The 16067-nt window shown below is 50.8% G+C and overlaps 1 protein-coding gene across 3 annotated transcripts in view; it reads left to right on the plus strand.

Moving 5' to 3' along the window:
* CCDC13 (coiled-coil domain containing 13) overlaps positions 1-15812 on the plus strand; it is a 49941-nt gene extending 34129 nt beyond the window's left edge. The window contains exons 14-16 of one of the 3 annotated variants that reach the window (XM_074312554.2): positions 6217-6371; positions 10471-10609; positions 11160-15812. In XM_074312554.2, coding sequence (XP_074168655.2) covers positions 6217-6371; positions 10471-10609; positions 11160-11319 — 454 coding nt within the window. In that variant the 3' untranslated portion in view covers positions 11320-15812. The remainder of the gene's footprint in view (positions 1-6216; positions 6372-10470; positions 10610-11159) is intronic. The other 2 variants (XM_019727512.3, XM_074312555.2) reach the window with 2 other exon arrangements.
* Positions 15813-16067: the final 255 nt, after the last annotated feature.

Here is a 16067-nt window from a genome sequence, read left to right on the forward strand (position 1 = left end):
GCTTCCCCCTGTCTCGGGCTCTGCCTACAAATTCCAGTTGCCTCACACCCTCACCCGTATATCCCCAGTCTCGTGCCCACATCCCAGTGAGACTACTGTGCTCTGCCTGGGATCCACCCCCGTCATCTCCCACAATGCAGACAGGGGCCTCAGGCTGAAAGCCGTGGTAGAGCTCCGGTCATTTGTTCCCCTTCCCTCAAGTCCTGTGTCCAATGTCCCATGTTTGAAGACATCATAATTCTTCTATTTGATCCATCTTTCTACCGTGTTTTCCCGAAAATAAGACCTAACCGGAAAATAAGCCCTAGCATGATTTTTCAGGATGACATCCCCTGAACATAAGCCCTAATGCGTCTTTTGGATCAAAAATTAATATAAGACCCGGTCTTGTTTTCAGGGAAACACGGTAGTTGTTTACAACAGGAGGGGCTAGCCTGGTCAGTCTGCCATGACAGAAAGCCTCTAAATAGGTCTCTTGTAAAAAAGCATATAGTTGGCTGTGTTTTAAAATTCCATCTGAGAATTTGTGTTTGAACAGTGAAGTTTAATCCCTTTTCATTTTTGTAACATTTGGAAATATTTTGATCATCTCAATATTTTCTATTTGCCATGATTTTTCTTAGCTCTTTTCCCCTTTGTTCTTCTCCCTTATAGTATAGGATGGGTCAAGTCTTAGTTCCCTCTCTTCTACACAATTTCAGAAGATATACATTCTATCTCTATTCTTTTAGTGCTTACCCTAAACTTTTAGCATAAAACTCAGCAAGTCTAAAGTCAGTGGGTTTCTTTATTATCATTTTGAGCAATAGAAGAAATTTATGTTATCTCTGATTGCCCTGCTTGTGTCTTTCATGTTACTGTTTTCTAATATTTCTCTTCCACATTCTTAAAAAACAAAACAAAACAAAAAAACTGCCTCTGAAATTAACTCTCCAAATTTGTTCTCTTGGAAAATATTCATTTACTTTTGCGAACATGCTTGAAAAACGTCTTCTCTCACTGTCGGTTCTTGCCTGTCAGTCTTTTTCCTTCTTACTGAAGTGCATCCTTTAGTTCAGTGAGGCCACGTGAATGGCGCAAACTCTGAGTCTTTGTTTATTTATAAGTGTCTTCGTTTTACCTTTCTCTTGAGTGAGAATTTAATTGGGCATAGAATTCCAGAGATGGGTATTTTCTCTCAGCAACTGTAGGCTATGATAGTCCGTTTTCTTTGAGCATCCACTGTTGCTAAAAAAGAAATGTGCTATCAGTTTGATAGTGTTACTTTGTAGGTGTGTGCCTTCTCTCTGACTGCTTTTTCAGATATTCTCTTCACCTTTGAGGTTGTGTCTAGGTACTTTATTTTATCTTCCTTATTTAGGAATTAGTGTGTTTTTCAATCTGAGGACTTTCATCCATATATTGCCTCTCCCCATTATCCCGATTGTTTTCATCTAAAATTTCTAGCAAACATACGTTAGACCTTTTTATTCTTTCCGCCACTCTTAAACTTTCTTAATATTTTGGGCTGATTACTGGGTGATTTCTTTAAATCTATCTTCCGGCTCACTCAATCTCTCTTCAGTTGCACTTCATTCGCCCATGAAGCCCATTTTAATAACAGTATTTTTCATTTCTAGCCATTCTTTTTTGTGTAAACCCTCCTGTTCTCTTTCTTTTCTTTCTTTTTTTTTAAATTTAAGTTTATTGGGGTGACAATTGTTAGTAAAGTTACACAGATTTCAGGTGTACAATTCTGTAATACATCATCTATATATCACATTGTGTGCTCACCATGCAGAGTCAGTTCTCTTTCCATCACCTGTATTTTCCTGATCTCTTTCTTGTAGCATTTGTTCTTTCATTAAGATTTCTTGCCTTTCTCTTTTTACTAATTTTAAACTGACTTAGTCCCTTTCAAGTTGCTCTATCGTCTTCATTACTCGGGGTCCTAAGTAACATCTGGTGACTCCTCCTCATGGTGAATTATCTCCCCATGTGGTTTGTAGTTTTGTGTTGTTTTTGTGAGCTTATCTTGAGTGTATTTTTTTCTTGCGGGTGTTCTTAGGTTATGCAAGTGCTCCTACAGAATGGTTCTGCTTTTGTTTCCATTGGGCTTTGGGGGTTTCAGTGGTTACTGATCGGTATTTTATGCTAATTTATTGGTTTAGGATTTCCTGAACACGTGAGTGCTGGTCTTCTGTTCAGTTTCCTCAGGATTGGTGCTTCCCCCCCCCCCGCCCCCCCTGCTGAGGCCCTGTTAGACTGCAAGCTTCTTTACCACTTCTCTGGCTTATAGATGGATACTGTCTGAGTCCTCTTATCAGAAACAAAGCCCTCTCCTGAGGCTTCCAGAATTGTGCAGAGAGCTCACTTGCAGCTTGTTACCTTATATGACCCCAAGTGTATGTCTTCTGCTCTCATGCTGGCGTTAAAACCCCTGCCTCATGCTTCTGGAAGTTTTATTCGTTTTACTATTACAAACGCATACTTACTTATTACGAAAAGCTTCCTTTTACAACCTCCAGTTCCCCATTCTTCATCAAAAAGAACTGTTAGAACTTCCAAAATGTTTTCTTTGCACATCCAAAAATATGTGTATATATGTGTATGTACATACATATATTATTAAAAGGTGTACTCACACTAAATGCATCTTTACATTTCTGTGGGATTACATCGGTATCATAAATTTCTAATCGTGGAATCACCGAATCCAAGAACATGCACATTTAAAAGGTTCACAAATAATGGCAAATTTCCCCTTTAAAATGAGTCAGTTTACATTCCCACCAATGAGGTGAATGATCAAGCATTTCCCCACACCCTCCCTATGCTAAGTTTTACCAATCTTTAACATTTTTACCAAACTAATAAAGGAACACTAATATCTCAGTGTTATTTTTATCTGCTTTGCGATAACCAAAAGTGGCATGAGTGTATTTTTCACATGTTTATGGCCTTTTACATGTTCTTTTTTGTTAAATACTTATTTATATTATTGCACATTTTTCAGTGAGTTATTTCTACATTTTTCTTTACATGTGTAAGGAGCTATTTACAAAGTATGTATATAGTATTATGTACATAATGTAAAATATTGAGTATGTTTGCCTTCATAAAGATCTTGTATCATTTGTATTAAATTAATTCCTGGGCAGGGGTCCTCCTTATCTGAATGTTCTTTATCAGCATCCCAACAGTCCTCATGAAAGCAAAATTTTAACGTCAAAACATTCCGTAATAACTTCACTGTTTAATATTTGTCACTTCACACTGCCATTGGGTCCATTTGGTCAAATTCTCAAAATAGAATGAAAATCAATTACAAAGTAGGCAAATCTTTAAAAAACATTTGGAATTTCATGCAGTTGATGCACATGGTGTTGGAAAGCTGTTAGAATCACACTGAAAGCCATTGACAAACGAAGATCTAGCTGCATTCATTAGCCCAGTTAATGATTGAAAAAGAAAAAAAAAAAAATGGTGAGAGTGAGGAGTGTCAAAAGAGAATCAGAGTATCAATGTATCTGTGAGGTCTTGAGTAGAAATGGAAATCTGCAGCCGCAGGCAGGGCAGCTCCAGACCGGGCCGCCAGTGATGGAGTGAGAAGGAGCCGGTTTTGCGTGTTTGGAGGAAAAGCTGTAGGGCCTGCTTGATGCACTGGAAGCCGAAAGCAGCGAGGAAGAAAGAAAAGGCAAGAGTGACTCCCAGGTTTTGGGGCCAAGCTACCGCATGAGTGAGGGTGACATTTATCAAGATGAGGAAGGCACATTTTGGGGAGAAGGGGAGACATCCAGTTTGATCATTCTTGAATTTTGTGGGAATTCATAAAGTGTTTTAGCATTTTATCTGCTGTGTGCTGTTAGTTTCTTTTATGATTTCCCCATCACAAATGGAATACACATTTAAACAAAACACACGCATTGCTGAAATACATAGCAGAAAAATGAAAGCCTGTCTCCCACAGTTAACTAGTCAGGATCGGCGGCACATTCCCCTCTTTTAGGTCATCGGCTAGATTACATTAGCTTTAGTATTTATTTGTTTTAAAAATTTTTAACTTGTTAGAAATTTTTAAATTAGATCATATATTATGCCTAATCTCCTGCTACTTGTTTCACTTAGTAATATATCACAGACATCCTCTTCATGTCAGTACATATTCCTTTTATGGATACAGAGTCTTTTATTGTGTTCCTCCACTATGATTTATTTACCAAAGATTTCCATAAGGGTGTTGTATTATGTGTATTCTTGTGGCACTTGCTTTTTTTCACCAGTCCCGTGATGCGGAGAGCCATCCGTGTTTGTATGTATAGATAGCTCTGCCTCACTCTTTTTCGTTGCTAGCACAGTGCTGTCCAGTAGAATTTTCTGTGATGATGAGACGATCTGTGTCCATGCTGGGCGAGGCCGTACCCAGTAGCCACATGTGGCTTTTGAGCCCTTCAGATGTGGCTAGAGCGACTAAGGACCTGAATTTTTTTATTTTATTTCCTTTCCATTCATTTTAATTTAAAAAGCCACTCAGTGGACACGAGGATGGCAGCCACTGTGCTGGACAGCACAACTCGGTCATAGTCTATCATATTCCCGGGTAGGACTACGTTACCACTTATTTCGTCTTTTCCCGGTTGCTGGACCTTTAGGTTGAGTCTGTTTGCTTCTGCAAATAAAGTTTCAAGGAACATACTTGAAAGAGTTGTGTTAGTGGCTGTTGGCTGTGTTAGTGTACAGTTTTGTGTTAGTAGTTGTTAGTGTTCAGAAATGTCACCATTCAGTGCCTTCTTAACTCTTCGCCAATACAGGAAGACCACTTCCGCCAACACTGAATTTCCAGGCGGCCCCTCTGATTTTCATGTGTGTATGTAACCTTTGCCTGGGTTAAATCGTGGGGAGTCTTGGTCTTCTAGCAGAGTCTTTAGTATCTCGGAAGTCTCCAATGCCACACCTGACCACAGGAATGAGCTTAGCCCCAGGCCCCAGCGAGATTCAACAAGTCCTTCATGTGAAATAACTAAATAACAGGGTCTTCAAAGTCCATGAATTCATGACAGGCATGTAGAAAATAATGATAATAAATAATACAACAGAGGGCAGTAACTAACTTCGAAAAAAGCAAACAAGAAAGAAAGGAAATGTAACCCTTACATTTCAATGTCAGCCCTGTGGTAGCCAGGATTGTCGCCCATGCCTGTTTTAGCTGTTGTGCCTGTGAATGTTTTATGTTCTATGGCTAAAGAGACGTGGCAGATGTCATTCTCCTTATGGACCCTAAAGTAGGAAGATGATCCTGGGTTACCAGGTGGGCCCAATCTAATCACTTGAGCCCCTCAAAGCAGAGAAATTTCTCCAGCTGGGGTCAGTCAGGGAGAGGCTGCAGAAGTCACAGAGATTCAAGCATGATAAGGATATCTGGCTGGCTTTGAAGATGGAAGGGGCCAAGTGGCCTCTAATAGATGATAATGACCCAGCCAGCAACTAGTGAGAAATAGGGACCTCAGTCTTTCCTTTGGAACTGAATTCTTCCAACAACCTGGATAAGGTTGGAAATGGATTCTCCCCCCAGAACCTCCAGGTAAGAGCCCAGGTCAGCCAGCACCTTGATTCTGGCATTTGGAACCTGGAGCAGAGAGACCAACAGAACATGCTGAACCTCTGACTTACAGAACTATGAGATAATAAATGTCTGTCGTCTTAAGCTGTTTACGTTTGTGGTAATTTGTTGCAGCAGCAGTAGATAACTAATACACCACCTAATGTTAATTCAGCCAAAAAATGATAACATAACCACATTGGGACGTGGAGAGGCGATTCTATTTGGTAAGGGGAAAGTACTGAAATAAAACTAAATTCTCATATTGCATGGCAGGAAGTCAAAAGATTATATTTAAACCTTTTTTTTAAAAAAAAAAAATAGCAGCATACGCATCTGTGGAAATAAGGCAGTAAATAGTCACAGAAGCAGCTAACAGCGTTAGAAGTGGTTGCTTCTGGCAAGCAGGAATTGGGCGTGAGGAAGAGTGGGGAGAATGCAGATTTTTTTCATTTTAAGCCTTGGAGAGAACGATAGGGTTTTTAAACGCATGTTCCTATGCTATTGCAATAAAAATAGAGAACAAGTCCCACCACCCCAGGATACTACGAGCACACCTCTTTGACAGCCTGAGCAGGTGGGGTGGGGGCTGCCCCGCCTGCCAGGGAAGATGGCAGCCCCTCCTCTCTGATCACCAGGATGGAGGAGAGCAACAGCAAGCTTCTGGAATCAGAGAGAAAGCTGCAGGAGGAGCGGCAACGCACCGTGGTGCTGGAGCAACATCTGCAGAAGATGCGCCTGGAGCCGGGCAGGACGTCAGCCTCTCAGACAGCAGCTTCCAGGAGCAAAACAGGTAGGGGCTGCTCCAGGGGCCCCAGTGGCTGATGGGACGCTGAAGCCTTGTGGCTAATGGAGGAGCTAGTCTGCAGTGCCGTTCAGCCCCATGGGGGAAACGTGGGAAGCAGAGGCTCTGCCTGCCCCCTGCTGCTAAGTGTCGTGCAGGGAGGCCTGCGGGGTCTCTGCTCCCGCTCCCCATACAGGAACGCAGGATATGGTGAGGCCAAAAAGGAACACCCACGGAGCCATAGGTAGGGGAGTCATACCACTACGGTCTCACTGGAGGCTGGGTTCACTGGACGTGCGACCTGCTGTCCGTTTTGTCTGCAACCCACCGATGACTCTCTTTCACTCTCCTCCACTCTCCTCGGCTCTCCTTCGTAGCCGCAGCAGTTATATTAGTGGCTAATGGCTCAATGGCTACAGCTGACGGCCAACCAGCCCCAGCTGATGGCCATCTACTACCCGAGCCAGCACCCCTCCACGTGAGGCCGAGAGCCTGTAAACTACTTTCTGGGGCTCTTCCCCCACATAAGTGTCCCCTTCCCCTGGCCTCCTAGCCAGAACCAGGAGCCCCAGAGCACCATCGGCCCCGGTGGCCCTGGCCCACCTCACCTGGGCGTCCTTAGCATAAGGTGGTAGGGCCCTCACTTAGCCACCACCCCCACCCCAGCCCTCAACCCTCTGTCCTGAGCTGACTTTGTTCAAAGTCGGTCTTCTGGGGCAGCCAGTGCAGCCATGGCTGACCAGGAAAGGAGTCCCTTCCTGCTGCCTGCAGCAGTCGTAAGCAGGGATGCTTGGGGACTCGGGCTCCTAAGTCTTGTGCTCCACCATCCTCCACACCCCCAGCCTCCATCTCCTGGTCTAAGGTGGCTGCTCCAGCCTCCCCACCAGCCGCAGGAAGGCGAGAGGGAAGAGGACAATGTGCTGCTTGCCTTTTAAGGGAAGGACCCTGAGGTTGCTTCTGTCACTTCTGCTTTCATCCCCTTGGCCAGATCCCATCATCTGCCCACACCCAGCTGTAGAGAGAGGTTTCATTGCCCTAAACTATAAAGTCTATTGCTCTAACGCAGTGGTTCTCAAGGCACAGTCCCCAGATCAGCACAGTTAGCGTCCTGTGGGACTGGGCAAGCTGGCGGTACAGGATGCCAGAACCAGGAGCCATTTCTGGGGTGACCACTCCCAGGGAGGAAGCATCTCCAGTGTGGAGGGGCTAGGCCTGCCTCCCTGACACCCCCCTGCCAACCCCCTCAGACTCTGGAGTCCAGGTGCTGCCTCACTGCCCTGCCTCTCAGCACCCCTCCCTCTGTGAGCCAAGGACACTCAGACTTTTGTTTTCAGCCCAGATGAGATCAGAACATTTCAGGAGGATGTTCCAGAAAAGAGACAAAGGGAAAGCTGTGCCCATCTGCCTTCTCTCAGCAGCAGGGCCCAGGGCTCCAGGGGCCTCCAGGCATTGCTGAGAGGCCAGGCTGAGGAAGGTCCTCGGGCACCGGTCCCCTAGGGAGGTGGTGTCTCCAGGCCTTGGGTTCCCCTCCTGCTGAGCAGCCAGGCTCCCAGCCAGGGAGGGCGAAGCCACGGCAGGAAAAACCACTTCGATCCTGCCTGACAGTGAGGGACAACGGCCTGAAAGTGTCCAGGTGGCCTCTGCCACCTGCTCTGGGGAGCATAGCTGTCATGTGGGAGACCCTGCTCGCTGCACCATTTGTCGTGCAGGGAGGCCTGTGGGTTCTCTGCTCCTGCTCCCCATATAAGAATGCAGGATATGGTGAGGCCAAAAAGGAACACCCACGGAGCCATAAGTAGGGGAATCATATCACTATATTCTTGCTGGCGGCATCCTCCTTTCTACAATCCGCTCTTGCTAGCCCAGCCACCATCTTCTTGCTAGCCCCCATTATCTGCTAGCGTAGCCACAGCAGTTATATTAGTGGCCAATGGCTCACTGGTTACAGCTGACGGCCAACTAGCCACAGCTGACGGCCATCCAATCACAGTTGATGGCCATTTACTACCTGAGCCAGCAGCTTTCTATGTGAGGCCGAGAGCCCGGAAACTGCTTTTTGGGGTTCTGTCCCCACAATAGCACATTGCCAATCTGTAAAACCAGGAGACCCGATTCTGGAATTTGGTCCCTCGTGGCAGCTCCACTCCAGTGGGGAAGACAGACAATAAACAAATAAACCAGAAAAAGACGTGCTAGGGTCGCTGGAGGGAGGAGCTAAGGCTAAAGCAGAGGAAGAGGATAGGAGGTCTGAGAGAGCGGCTGTTTCCCATGGGGTGACCACTGCAGACCTCACTGACAAGTTGACATCTGAGCAGAGATGGTAGAAGTGGGGGATGAGGCACCCACACACACAGATACACCTGCGGGAAGAGCAAGTGCAAAGGCACTGCGCTGGGAGCTGACTGGAGGCCGGAAGGCGTAGCAAGGAGGCAGTGAGGCTGGAGCACAGTGAGGGGAGGGGAATATGAGGTGAGGTCAGAGAAGTCGTGAGGTGCTGAGGAGGTGGTCCAGTCACAGGGTCTTGAGGGCCAAGTGTGAATTCACTCAGGCCTCAGAAAGTTCTAGAGGCAAGAACTATTATCCTCATTTTACAGATGAGGAAACCAGCTCAGAGAGGTTGATGGTTTACCTGAGGCCACACAGCAGGGGTGAAAGCGGCGTCTGCTGATGCCAGGTGATTTCCCTTGGGCCATACCACCTCTAAGAGTCCTTTTTAGCACAGAGGTTTTCTGATGCTCTGATCGTGCCCAAGCTGCCCACAAGTTGGGCTTTGATTTCTTTTCCTGAGCACCCTGTGGTCCTCACCCCAGCCACCCTGGATCCCCTGTATGTATGTGACATGCAGGGCGTCAGGCGGGGTCTCTGCTCCCGCTCCCCACATAAGAACGCAGGACATGGTGAGGCCAAAAGGAACACCCACGGAGCCATAGGTAGGGGAGTCATATCACTATAGTCTCGCTGGCGGCTGGGTTGGAGACACAGGAAGCAGGAGCCACACTGTCTGCAACCTGCTGTCCACTTCTCTGCAATCTGCAACCCACACTCCACTGTGCTAACTGCAATCCACGCTTGCTAGCTCAGCCACCATCTTCTCGCTAGCCCCCATTTTCTGCTAGCGTAGCCATGGCAGTTATATTAGTGGCCAATGGCTCACTGGTTACAGCTGACAGCCAACTAGCCACAGCTGATGGCCATCCAATCAGTTGATGGCCATTTACTACCTGAGCCAGCACCTTTCTACGTGAGGCCGAGAGCCTGGAAACCGTACTCCTGGCTCTGTCCCCACAGTATGTCTGGGATAGAGACTAAAGGGAGGGGTGCCCAGTGGTACAAGGCCATCAGATGAAGTGACAGCCAAGACTCAGGCTCAACCTGCAGGCCAGACCTCACTGAGGCCCAGCTACCTTCCAGAAACTTGTAAAGTACAAAGATGGAGAAAGTAACGAGAGGAACCACCTTGGTACAAAGTCAGGGTGTCGTGCGGGGAGACCCTGCTCGCTGCGTCATTTGTCGTGCAGGGAGGCCTGCGGGGTCTCTGCTCCCGCTCCCCTCAAAAGAACGCAGGACATGGTGAGGCCAAAAAGGAACACCCGCGGAGCCATAGGTAGGGGAGTCATACTAGTATATTCTCGCTGGCGGCACTATACTCTCACTGGAGGCTGGATCCACACTGTCCGCAACCAGCCATCCTAACTGCAATCTGCGCTTGCCAGCCCAGCCACCATCTTCTTGCTAGCCCCCATTTTTCTCTTTCTCTGCTAGCATAGCCACAGCAGTTATATTAGTGGCCAATGGCTCACTGGTTACAGCTGACGGCCAACCAGCCACAGCTGATGGCCATTTACTACCTGAGCCAGCACCTTTCTATGTGAGGCTGAGAGCCTGGAAACTACTTTCTGGGGCTCTGCCCCCACACAGGGCTATATCAGAGGCCAAAGCCAGGGTTCCGGGGAATGCAGAGCAGGCATCAGGGAGGGCTTCCAAAGGGAGGCAGCCCTTGCTCTGCACCTGGAAGGAGGTGTAATATTTCAACAAGTGGAAAAGCAGGAAGTGGGCAGTTGGGGGAGGAAAAGGAGAGTGTTAACACAAGGCCATGGTCTCATCACAGAAAGTGGCTGCTACTGCCCCACAGGTCTGCCCGCCTCTAACACCAGGCACAACCCGAATGGGAGCAAGAGGAAGGACCCGTCTTTCACCCAGCTCTCCAACGTGCCCATGGAATCCCAGATGGAGGAGCTGGCCACCAGGTGCTCCCTGCCCCATCTTCCTGCCTGTGGCAGTGTCTGGGAGGAGGTGCTTTGATAGGCAGCAGGATCATGCTCCTCCCCTTTGCCGTCTGTTTGCCCGAAAGGCTGGTCCTGCTGGGTCCTGGGTTGTGGGCCTGCAATGTCACGACTGACCATCAGGGGACAGAGGGACCCAGCCGTGACCCTGATGAGCCCAAAGGTCCAAGAGAAGTTTGATTAACCATGGGTGGCTGAACCCACTTTTCTCACTAAGTGAAGCTTTTCAAGGTCAAAGGCAATGATGGGAAAGGAAGGAGGGGGAATCTTTACAAATTAGTGCCATCCCTGAGGCAGCCAACATTTTGAGGAGCTACCAGGTGCCAGGCCCAGGGCTGTGGGCGGGCCTAGAGAGGAATGTCACAGTATTCCCCCAAGGGTCTGTGGGAGGAGGGGACAGATGAGAGCGAACCCTGAGCCTGGAGAGCGCGCGCACACACACACACACACACACACACACACGTGTGCGAATGCCCACGCAGGCTGCACTGAGCCCTCTCTCCATGTGGTCCAGGCTGGCCATCCAGGTGGAGGAGAATGAGATGCTGAAGGCGGCCCTGGGCAGCGCCTTGCGGGGAAAGGAGGAGGACTTCAGTATGTACCACGAGACCCTGGGCCAGGTGAAAGGGGTCTTCCTGAAAGCCCTGCGGCAGCAGAAGGCACACAAGCACTAGGATGGCGGTCCTGTGTCACCCTAGCCAGACGGGGCAGCCTCCGGCCCTGAAAAGGCAAGGCTCTGTCTGAGGACTGCACCTGCTCCCGGAAGCCAGCTCCGCATGCTTCTCCTGGAAGAGGCAACCCAAGGGGGACAGAGTCAACATGTCAGGCCAGGAGGGCACAGGAGAAGCCCAGCGGGAGCCCTGGAGGAGCCCCGGGCAGGCGTGGCTGCGACAGGGAGGAGGCTCAGCAGCCTGCAGTGCGTCAGCGAGGGCTGTGGGACAACCACTGTGGGCCGATGCTGTGCCCGGGGACATTATCCTTGTCCTAGGGCCCAGCTGGGGGTCCCACACGGCTTCATTTGTACAGGAGGGCAGAGCCTTCGAGCCCCAGCTGGGAGCATCCCCCAGGCCACCCAGCCCCACCCTGCCCCCTCACCAGGGCGTCCCCCTGCCCCTCCACAGCTGCACCTGTGGCCATCCCCACCCTCCCAGACTTGGGGGCACCACACTCCCTCCTCAGGGCCCTTCCTTAGACGCAGACCCTCGGACTTGTAATAATAATGATTATTTTCATAATCGCCGCAGCTCCCAGTGAGTGAGTGGGAACCAGACCCCCATCCAGTCCTCTAGTCACCCAGCAGATTGTCACCTTGTTTTACAGATGAGGAGACTGAGGCTGACAGAAAGAAGCTATGCTAACATTTAACCCTGACCCGCCTGACTCCAAAAGCCAGGTCCTCCAATTGAGCAGAGTCAACGGGGCAGGTGTGCCCACCCCACTGCTGGGCAGCTCCGCCCCCAGCCAGCTGCTCTGAGAGGCACCTCCATTTGCTTCCAAAGGCTGCAGCTGGTGGCAGAGGGCAGAGGTGGGGCTGGGCTGGAGCTCTGGGCAGGAGGATGCTGAGCCAGCAAGCCCAGGAGCAGTCACCATGCACTTCCCTCACCCCAGCACAGGGGTGAGCTGGCAGGGCTGTCCCCAGTCCCCACCGCAGACACCCTGGCCACACCTGTGCACACCGAGGCCCACACACACATGCCGATGCACACATACCCAGACTCGGGAGCACACAACCCTCCGTGTGCACACGCTTACCCACAGACAGTGCCCACTCCACACTCAGCCCCCCTACCCGCCTGTGCACACACGGGCATGTGTGTGTGCACATACCGTCCACACATGAAGACCAGTCCTCGTGTCACTGGTGCAGTGACTTGACTCACAAGTGTGGGTGCACATGTTGTGAGAACACCCCTCCCCAGGGAAGCCAGCTGGGGCTCCTAAGACTCCGTGTGCTCAGGCCCTGACTGTGCACTGGACCCCCAGGCAGGGAACCCCCAGCCTGCATGCGATGACACTGGCCTAGTGTAGTGCAGGCCGTAGGGACAAAGCATGGTTCTGATGGGGTCCGAAGGGTCCCTGGGAAGGAAGAGCTTCTCTCCGATTTCTTGTGCAGGGAAATGTCCGGGCAGAGCGAGACAGTGAGAGGGCCTGTGCTGGGAGGGGATGGTGTGACAGAGAGGAGAGCGCCCGATGCAAAGTTCGAACACCAGGCAGAGTAGTTGGCACCCTCACCTGCAGGCTCTGGGGAGCCCTGAGGGTGATCTGAGTGTGTGGGGGTGCAGGCGCTGGCCCTCAGTGGAGTCCCTAGGAGGGCGACGCAGGCATAGGACTAGCCATCCTTCCTGAGGGATGGACAGAGCCACAGGGGTCAGTCACCTCAGGGAAGGGCAAGATGGCATGACTCACATCCTGACCACTCAAGGGTAGTTTTGCTGCCTTTCCTGGCCCAGGGCTGGGTCTGAGAGAGGAAGGGGCATCCAGTCACTGGGTCTGAACAGGTGGGGATGCTTGGGGCAGATCTCTTTCCCCACTTACCAACTGTGTGGCCCTGGGCAAGTTACTTAACCCCCCTGAGCCTCCATGTCTTCATCTGTAAAATGGGGACAATAATAGAACCCTCCCTCCAGGGCTGCTATCGGTGTCAAAGAATAACTCAAAGGCATTTAGCTGATTAGTAACTTGTTGTTTACTTCTATACAAGGGACATGTACCAATAGATTGATTTCAGTGCACAGAGATAAAGACAGAATTTATGTAAAAGAGAAAGGGGGGAAGTGCAGTCAGGCATAGTAAATCTAGTTTGTACATTTTTGGGGTAAACTGATTAGCTGGCATCTTGCAGAGAGCAGTCTGGGCATTCAGTCTTTGCTTAGGTCCGAGGTGGGTATAAAGACAGTGGTTACAATTTACAGATTATACGGGCAACCTTGAGAGCTTTGCTGTGGAGCTGTGGGCCGGGGTCCCTGTTGCATCTGCTGGCACCTGCCATCAGCACCCCAGCTTAGTTAAGCCAGGTCTGCTCCATTCGCCCATCAGAATCCCTCTTCAGGAGCCACTGACTTAAAAAGTGTCAAGTGCTGGAGCAGGAGCTGGCACACAGTAGGCGCTCAATAAATGTTAGCCCCAGTATCACCTCTATTAGTTCAACAAGTACTGATGGAACAGCTCTTCTGCCTCAGGCATGGGGTGCTGAGTGAGGCAGACACGTCCCTGAGCTCCAGGAAGTCCCAGGCCAGCATCCACTCAGCTGGCTGGCCATCAGGGTCAGTGAGTGCTGACCATACGCCAGCCAAGCTCTTCGGGCTTGTGGGGGTTCCAGCTAAATCCAACTTGCTGCTGCTCTTGGGGAGTTCCTGGTCCAGTCAGGGAGGCCTGGGAAACGGGGTCACAATGGAGCAAGAGGGTACAGTGGAGCGGGGGATCAGGGGGAGACAGAATGTGGCACTTCAGGGCCTCCCACCTTCCCTGCTTCGGCTCCCAGGCTCATTGCCCAGATCTAGGAGGGGAGGGGCTGTCCTATGTCCCTGAGGTGTGAGTGGGGGAGCGTGGAAGGGGAAGGCCCTGGAGAGCCTGGGAGCAGGATTTTTAAGGGAAGGAGGGGTTGTCAAAGGGTCCAAGGACAGGGTCCTGACGGCTCTAACTCAGGTGGGCCAGGTGGGGAGTGGAGCAGCCTGGTCTGTCCAGGTTAGTGCCCACAGCCCCTCCCGAGCAGCACCGTCTGTCCCTGAGACCCTAAGGATGACCTCCCCAGCCTTCAGGCAACTGGGCAGCAGGTGGGCTGGACTTGCTTTTCACAGATGAGAACACCCCGCCCACAGCCACAAGAGGCGGGGGAGGGGCCAGGACAATCAAAGAGGCCTCACGTGAGGACTCACTCTCCCTGGCTGTACCCCAGGCAGGTGCCTGGGGCCTGGGAGCTCAGGTTCCCACACTGACAGGTGAGACCTGGTTGAGCCGTGGGTGTGGCTTGGCCACTGCACCCGTTGGGGCCTCTGGGGCACCACAGCTGAGCTGGATATGGCTGCAGCCTGGCTCAGGCTGATTCAAGCCCCAAACACATTCTACTGCCCCTCCTCTGCGTCCCCACATCCAGTGTCTAGAGCAAGACTCTCCTTTCCCAGCCACCCACTGCCACCCCACAAGGAAGCCTCTGCCTGCCCAGCAGCTCTCCACACGCCACCTCTCCTGTAGTCCCTGCCCGTTACATAGATACACAGTACACACATGACACACATATACACACACACATCACGTGCCATAGGCAACGTACAACACAACCCCCCCACACACACAGCCAACACAAAACACAATTATATGCACACAAACATAGGATACTTTCCCCACATTTTTATTTTGAACAACAAAAATAAAAATTAAACTAAGAGATGAAAAGGATATCTGCCCACCATATCTTTCCCGGTAGCTCTTGCGGCATTTGGGTAGAGATCCCAGGTTCTTGTGCTGGTCTTACCGCAGTCAGCTTCCTGCCCCTCGTTTTGTGGGCTGGCCACAACAGGCACTCCACCCACCACCCGTCACACAGGGTGGAGTTGCCCTCTGTCATCCAGCCCCAGGGCGAAGGGACCTCCCTAGCCCTCCACCCCTCCTGCCATCCAGGGTCCCTACAGACACCACGGTGAAGGGGTCACCCAGTGAACATGTCCTGCTGTGTGAGTCCTGCCTCTCTGGGTCTCTGGAATGAGGGGGTTCCTGCCTCTTTAGCAGCCTCTCTTTAGGAGCAAATCAGTGAGCTGAGCCCTTGTTATGGAGTGAGTTGCCAAGCCCCGCAAGAACCCAATACTGGGCCGCAGTCTGCCCATTGAGAGGTGAGGGGCTGAGGCGCAGAGAAGCGGTCACACGAGCAAGGTGCAGCTCAGGTTCAAGTGAGCTGGCTTGACCTATGCTCTGCACTATGGAGCCAGACCACACTGTGGGGTTCCCTGAGCCATTCTTTGTGAGCCTCGTGAGGGCACCAGCTGGATGGCCGGCCCAGGCTGGTCGCAGCCAGCACCCGGTGTGGGTGAGCTGGGTTCTCAGCCCTGCAGGGCCATCAGCTGACCCCACTACTTAACCTCCTGGGCCATCAGTTTCCTTTTCTATCAACTGGGGATAATGGTAACACCTTCCCTCCAGGTTGTGGTGAAATTAAAGAGTTCATTCATGTCCAGCTTGAGAGCCATGCCTGGCTACTGGGATTAACTTACTCCTCTTCAAACAACCCTTGACTACCTCAGCACTCTGCTCAGGTGTCCCCCCCACCCCAGTCTAGGAAGCCCCCCTTAACTCCCACGGGCACTGCTCCCTGATGCTGGCCTCCTCCAGTGCCCACGATCCCGACTGCAACCCTCACCCAGCCCCTGCACTGGGCAATAATCACTGTTCATGCTTCTCAGGGTCAGGAACCAGCGACGCAGGCCTCCGC

This window comes from Rhinolophus sinicus, chromosome 5 (assembly GCF_057876585.1).
Source record: "Rhinolophus sinicus isolate RSI-liver-muscle chromosome 5, RSI-T2T, whole genome shotgun sequence".
NCBI classification, from domain to species: domain Eukaryota; kingdom Metazoa; phylum Chordata; class Mammalia; order Chiroptera; family Rhinolophidae; genus Rhinolophus; species Rhinolophus sinicus.